This window comes from Electrophorus electricus, chromosome 9, assembly GCF_013358815.1.
Source record: "Electrophorus electricus isolate fEleEle1 chromosome 9, fEleEle1.pri, whole genome shotgun sequence".
NCBI lineage: Eukaryota > Metazoa > Chordata > Actinopteri > Gymnotiformes > Gymnotidae > Electrophorus > Electrophorus electricus.
This window is the reverse complement of record NC_049543.1, coordinates 12834530-12842029: the sequence shown is the minus strand read 5'-3', so window position 1 is coordinate 12842029 and position 7500 is coordinate 12834530. Positions and strand designations below refer to the sequence as shown.

The 7500-nt window shown below is 50.0% G+C and overlaps 1 protein-coding gene across 1 annotated transcript in view; it reads left to right on the top strand.

The window, feature by feature from the left end:
- Positions 1–7500, top strand: part of dlc1 (DLC1 Rho GTPase activating protein) — a 70925-nt gene that overhangs the window by 48574 nt on the left and 14851 nt on the right. The window contains 3 exon segments of the mRNA XM_035529537.1: positions 5001–5072; positions 6235–6316; positions 6930–6993. Of these exon segments, the coding sequence (XP_035385430.1) occupies positions 5001–5072; positions 6235–6316; positions 6930–6993 (218 nt within the window).

Below are 7500 nucleotides of genomic sequence, written 5' to 3'. Positions count from 1 at the left end.
CTCGCGGGTTCCTCTCTCGTGCGCTTCTCAAAGTACAGGGAGACGGCGCTTTTATTCCCCGCGTTGTACCGACGCTCGCGCTCCCTGCACGGTACTGGCACCAACAGGTTGGCGCTGCCGTTTGCTCGTTGCGCGCGCCTTTCCCTGTGGTCCAAAAGCAGGGACGCGCGCGTCTTAAATTGGAGAACGCCGCTTCGCGTCCAGTGAGCGCGTGAGTGTCTGGCATGTGTCTTTCTAACGGAGCCATTAGCGAGACTGCAGGTCTTTGAGGCTGATAATCGGTGCTCGGGGTCGCGTGTGATAAACGGTTGTACTGGTGAAGGGGGTCGCGGAGCTTTGAAGTTACCCACGCGCATCTGAGTCTAGAGATATAACATAAAGGATCAGGGGTGTACCGCACAAAACAGGAAAGGCACGAGTGTCCAATAGAAGAAATGAGTGACATTCCGACTGGACCATCCTCAATTCTGAGCTTAATTTATCAGGGTAACATGAGAAATAACACCCCCCCTACACACACACACACACACACACACACACACACACACACAGTCCCCTCCACCTCCACACATGTAAAGACCATTGATACTGTGTAAGAGAACAAACACCACACTGTTTTGATGGTGTTATTGAATGCTGCCCTAGTGTTGTCTAAAGGGGGCAGTCACTACTGGAAGGACTGATGTGTTTCTGTCAGGGAAAAAAGACATTAATGGGCCCATCTGGACAAGGTGCACTCCTGCGCTTTTGTGTGTGTGTGTGTGTGTGTGTGTGTGTCTGTCCAGATGGAGGGTATCAGCTCTAGGGTTTCTCACTCATCCTCTCCATATGTTTATAGACCTTAATGGAATCATTTGATATGCTTCAGGTCGGCAGTGATGTATGGATGTCCAGGTGTGTGAAAAATGTGTGTGTGTGTGTGTGTGTGTGTGCGCGCGCATGCATGTGTATGTAGGAAAACTTTTAAAAGAAACACACACACACACACACAGAAAAACACAGACACTCAGAGAAATACACACACACACACACACAAATAAACACACAGAGACAGAAAAACACAAATACACACACACACACACTCACACACACACACACACACACACAGACACACACACACACACACACACACTCACACACACACTCACACACACACACACAGACAGACACACACACACTCACACACACACTCACACACTCACACACACACACACACACACACACACACACACACACAGACACACACACACACACAGACACACACACACACACACACACACACACAGACACACACACACACACACACACAGACACACAGACACACACACACACACACACACACACACACACACACACACACACACACACACAGAAGGGTGTATTCAGCTCCCTCCTCCTCAGGCTAAGAAAATATTGGCCAGCGATTGTGAGAACTTCCTTTGACAGGAAGGAGAGGAGAGAGAGAGAAAGAGAGAGAGAGAGAGTAGATAATTTTAGAAACTAGTAAGAAACAGCCCAGCATTGAGAGTTAAACTTTGGTCCTGTACCTTCCCCCAAAAATGTCCAAATGTCTATCATTTTTTTCCTGTTTGTCTGGTTCATCTCTCTCTTCTCGGTTCTGTTCTGAATCTCTGCTCACTGTGGTTCTTTTATAAATTAAGAATAATTCTACTCACCTTCATATCTGTCTGGGATTAGTTTATTATATTAAATTATATTTATTCAGAACAAGTTAACTTTGCAAACAAGGAACACACACACATCCTGACTTTGCTGGCTGTTTGCTTTGCGTAAGGCACACGGCCCATGAACTGCCCGGTCAGGCAATGCAGGGGTCAAAGGTCACTAGGTGACCCTGGCACCAGGAAGTGAGCCAGATGGATTGTGGTTTGGGGCTGAGTGAGGGATGGAGAGAGGATAGGAGGAGAGAGGAAGTGGATGCCTGGAGAGTCCAGCATTACTAAAACAGAGAAAGTGAGGGGGTGGGGGGTAGTCATTGTGATGTCATGTGTACCCTTAGAATGGAGTCAGTGTGATGTCACGTACCCTGAGAACAGAGGGTGTGTAGTCAGTGTGATGTCACGTACCCTGAGAACAGAGGGTGTGTAGTCATTGTGATGTCATGTGTACCCTTAGAATGGAGTCAGTGTGATGTCACGTACCCTGAGAACGGAGGGTGTGTAGTCAGTGTGATGTCATGTACCCTGAGAATGGAGGGTGTGTAGCCAGTGTGATGTCACGTACCCTGAGAACGGAGGGTGTGTAGTCAGTGTGATGTCATGTGTACCCTTAGAATGGAATCAGTGGATGTCACGTACCCTGAGAACGGAGGGTGTGTAGTCAGTGTGATGTCATGTACCCTGAGAATGGAGGGTGTGTAGTCAGTGTGATGTCACGTACCCCGAGAACAGAGGGTGTGTGGTCAGTGTGATGTCAGTGTGCGTCTCCTGGCCAGACTGCAGCGTGGTGTGTGAACACCCACACCTCGTTCTGGAAGAACCCGCCGTGTGTTTCCTGTAGTGGAGTGGTGTACTTGTCCTCTCTCTGTATTTCTCTCCCTCCATCTCTTTCAACATTATACCGCCTTTCTTGTAATCTGTCTAGGATGGCTTGAATTTTTCTCTTGTCTGTGCATGTGTGTGAGTGTGCATTTAAGTCATGTTCTTACTGTTGTGCTGGCGTCTTCTGTTATCTGGCTTTGGACAAACGGAGGTGTGTCCTTTTGGGTGACCATGGCGACTGTGTGTTTGGGCTGCTCCCATTGGCTTCCTGGTGACCCAGGACAGGAAAAGGAAGTGAGGTTCCCTGGACATGGGAACCGCAATGGACATGCTGGCTTGACACAGGATGAAAGGGGTGCACAGGCTCACACGCACACACACACAAACACACACACACACACGGCTCCAGGCTCTCATTATGTTCCAGAAGTGTGTGTAATTGTTCCTAGTGTTGAGCATTCTTAGGGTTCCTGAACTGTGTTCAGATCCTGTGCTGTGACACGCTCTCATAACACCATCAGCCATGCAGATTCATGAAGTCTGAAGGGGGAGCTGACAATGTGTGTGAGTGTGTGTGTGTGTTTCTCCTTACTGCTTTTGCACCTTGTTGTGGCCTAGGGCTGTTTTTGGTATGTAAATGCTCTGGCTCTGGCTTTTTGTCTTTGTGCGTGTGGGTGCGTGCGTGTGCATGCGTGTGCATGCGCGTGCCTCTTGCACGTCTTTTTTATCGCATGCCTTCTATGTTTTCATGCATGCACAACCACCCCCTTCCTAAGGCGCGCACACACACACACACACACACGCTCTCACTCATCCGAGTAAAGAATCACATATCAACACTGGTTCTGTCTGCTAACCTCTCCAGTCACTTATCACCCCAAACCTCCCGCATGTATCTGTCTCTGAGCATCTGTTTACCACTCCTAGCTCTCTCTCTCTCTCTCTCTCTCTCTCTCTCTCTCTCTCTCTCTCTCTCTCTTTATCTCTCTCTTTCTCTTTCTCTCTCTGTCTACCACCCGTCTCTCTCTCTCTCTCTCTGTGTGTCTACCACCCGTCTCTCTCTCTCTCTCTCTCTCTCTCTCTCTCCCTCTCTCTCTCTCTGTGTCCACCACCCGTCTCTCTCTCTCTCTCTCTCTCTCTCTGTCTACCACCCCTCTCTCTCTCTCTCTCTCTGTGTCCACCACCCGTCTCTCTCTCTCTCTGTCTACCACCCCTCTCTCTCTCTCTCTCTCTCTCTCTCTCTCTCTCTCTCTCTTTATCTCTCTCTTTCTCTTTCTCTCTCTGTCTACCACCCGTCTCTCTCTCTCTCTCTCTGTGTGTCTACCACCCGTCTCTCTCTCTCTCTCTCTCTCTCTTTATCTCTCTCTCAGCCTCTTTCTCTTTCTCTCTCTGTCTACCACCCGTCTCTCTCTCTCTCTCTCTCTGTGTCCACCACCCGTCTCTCTCTCTCTCTCTGTCTACCACCCCTCTCTCTCTCTCTCTCTCTCTCTCTCTCCCTCTCCCTCTCTCTCTCTAACCCTAACCCCATTTATCAGGTCGTCTCTCTGCTCCTCCTTTCTTTGTCTCCGTCACGAACGTGACCCCGCGGGCAGGCCTCCGTACCAGGTGCCGTGACCCAGCGCAGACTCTGCTCACCCTCTCCCGCTCCCGCGGTTACTCGCGTCACGCGCAACTTCCCTGGAGAGGGCGAACTGGGGGCAGCTGCGCGCGCCAGCCGGGGAGGACCACCGGGGTGGGGTGGGGTGGGGTTAAAACTCGGATGTCTGACGGCCGGGCGTCTGACCTCGTGTCCGAGAGTAGCGGCAAGGCACTGGCAGCGTCGCAAGCATCCAAGCTCGCGTGTGATCTGTGGCACCTCAGTCAAAGACTTCACGGCCAGTCCGTTCTCGGGACCAATCAGCAGGCAGCCAGAAGCGCTGCACCCAGGTGCGCAAGACGCGCGTCCAGATGCCATGCGTGTGGGTATCTGTTTGTTTTCCGCTATTACATCACTCGTACTGGCCCCGGTAGCTTCGAGAGGCCCTTTTGACTAGTGTGTGTGTGTGTGTGTGTGTGTGTGTGTGTGTGTATAGCCACTTTGAAGACAGCAGGGGGGAAGTCTCGCGGCACGACACCTCCCGCGAGACAGTCGCACCTCACGAGCCGGACTGGCCAGCGTGCGTGTCAGTAGCTTTTAACACACGGTCTCTAAAAGGTCTGAGCAGAGCGCTTAGCAACGGCATCCGAAAAATAGCACCCCTGTACGACAGCCCGCACACACACACCCACACATGCACACACACATACACACGCACACACACACCCACACATGCACACACACATACACACGCACACACACACACACACACACACACACACTCTGTTGGCTGTCAATGAGAGGTTTGGGTTTCTGTTATTTTATGATCATGTTTGTATTTCACTTCTGATTTTGCATGAACACCAGTGCAGCATTAAATTTCTCTCTCTCTCTCTCTCTCTCTCTCTCTCTCTCTCTTTTAGAGACAGAGGCGAAGGAGGCATGCTCTTGGTTAAGAGCAGCTGGCTTCCCCCAATATGCACAACTCTACGAAGGTAAGAGCTCCTCTCACACCACACCCACATTATCACACAGGCCACACCCACATTATCACACAGGCCACACCCACATTATCACACAGACCACACCCACAACAAACACAGGCCACACCCACAACAAGCACAGGCCACACCCACACCACCACCCCCGGTGCAGGTACACACACTCCTCCCCCAGTTGCGAGCACGTTGCTCACGTCATGGTTTTGTATCAACTGCTTTCTTCCTTTATGATATGACACACACACACACACACACACACACTCGGAGTACAATGCGAGTTAATGAAGCAAGAAGTGTCGGACATGTGATAACTTGACACCTTAGCCTTGTACCCTTCACACACACACACACACACACACACCTGCAGGATTCTTCGGCTTTGATTGTCTAGCTGTCTACGTGCCATGTGTTGTCATTCCAAAGACCATTCCCTCGTATGGTTGGCTGTCTGCGTGCGTGTGTGTGTATGTGAGGGCGAGAGCTGCTTGTAAAGATCATTTTACGGCTCATAAATAGTCTGATAAGAGAAGCTGGAGAGAACAGGCGTGACTAGGATCTGTGGATTACAGTCACGCACACACACAGACACACAAATATTCAGTTTTAACATCTGAATAATGCAGATATATTGAAGAATCACCTCTCTCTCTCTCTCTCTCTCTGACTCTTTCACTCCCTCCCTTCTGTCTGTCTGTCTTTAATCTTTTTGAATTCTTTTGTACTGACTGTGCTCACCAGTCCCACTTGAGACTGTGTGTGTGTGTGTGTGTGTGTGTATAGGCAGGCTGCTCTCTCAGCAGCACCTTGAGTACCTATTGTGATTCCTAGCTCCCCACACACACACACACACACACACACACACACACACACACACACACACACACACACACACACACACACACACACACACACCTCCTGCTGTTCATCCCTTCAACTTCGCAGCTGTGTTTGCTTGCCTGGCTAAGACATACTTCCTCTGCCTTTTCAACAGATGTGTGTGTGTGTGTGTGTGTGTGTGTGTGTGTGTGTGTGTGTGTGGCCCTCCTTGACTCTCTAATCTCATCTTAAGAGGCGAGCCTGTGTCTTTGCGTGGTGTGTGTGGTGCAGAGGCCTGTATGTCTTATATGTGTGTTTGGTCTCCTCTCTCTCACACTAGATGGTGAATTTCCAATTGAGATCCCGTCAGTCACAAGAGACCACGACTTTCTGGATCGAGATGCCATTGAAGCACTTTGCAGGTGACACACACACACACAAATGGTCCACAGACTCTGGAATCTGACTACTTTTACTGCCTGTGCACCTGCAATATTTTATTGCAGTCGTATCTTTCACCAATCTTCCTTATCTTGCTCCTTCTCTCTTCCCTCGTTCTCTGTTCATCACACACAGCTGCTGTCCCTAGTTCAGGCTTCTGTAATATCTGACACTAATGCATGAGGACAGCAAAAGAGAGAAAGAGAGGGAGGCAGGCAGACAGATGGACGAACGGACAGACAGACAGACAGACAGGCACACAGACGGACGGACGAACGGACAGACAGACTGGGGAGTCATGTTTCTAAGTGAGAGGTCAAGCAGGGCCCAGCTGGAGAGCTCAGACATCTGGAAACCATCTTGTGGTGCCAGACACACACACACACACACACACACACACACACACACACACATCTGAAGGTCATTCGACCCTGCCCAGGTGGTGAGCAGGATAAGCTACTCTAACAGGGTTCTCTCTGTGGGTTCTCTCTTGTCTTTCATCAAACCCTCCTTGGTAGAATATCTCTTTATTTGGTGAATAATTCCATCCTGTGTGTGTGTGTTTGTGTGTGTGTGTGTGTGTGTGTCTTGCAGGAGGCTGAACACTCTCAATAAGTGTGCCCTGATGAGACTAGAGATCACTCCTCAGAGGAAGAGAGTAAGCTGTGCACTCCCCTATCTCACCCCTGTCTCTCTCTCTCTCTCTCTCTCTCTCTCTCTCTCTCCTATCGTCTTTGCCTGTAATCTACTTTAATTACCAGAGAAGCCTTTGCTCCATTTTCTACATTTTCTGTCACCATCCACTTCCTTAAAAGAGAAGAGTGTTTTATGCACCACCCTGCCATTATGTGCTAGGCTGTGTGTGTGTGTGTGTGTGTGTGTGTGTGTGTGTGTGCTAGGCTGTATGTGTGATTTCAAAATGTGCATATGTCAGGAATGCGACAACATGCCCTACAACTGTGTATTTCCAGCGCTGTGTAATCCCAGCAGGGTCCCCAGCGTGCCCATCTGAGCAGCGGTTCCGTTTATGTGCACCTGAAACAGCCCTGGTCCAGAACAATGGCGACCTTGTAGAGTGTTTGTGTGTGTTCTGGTATGAAAGTGGGTGATCCCTGCGGTGTCATCCTGTGCCCAGAGAGAGAGAGAGAGAGAGATAGATAGAAGG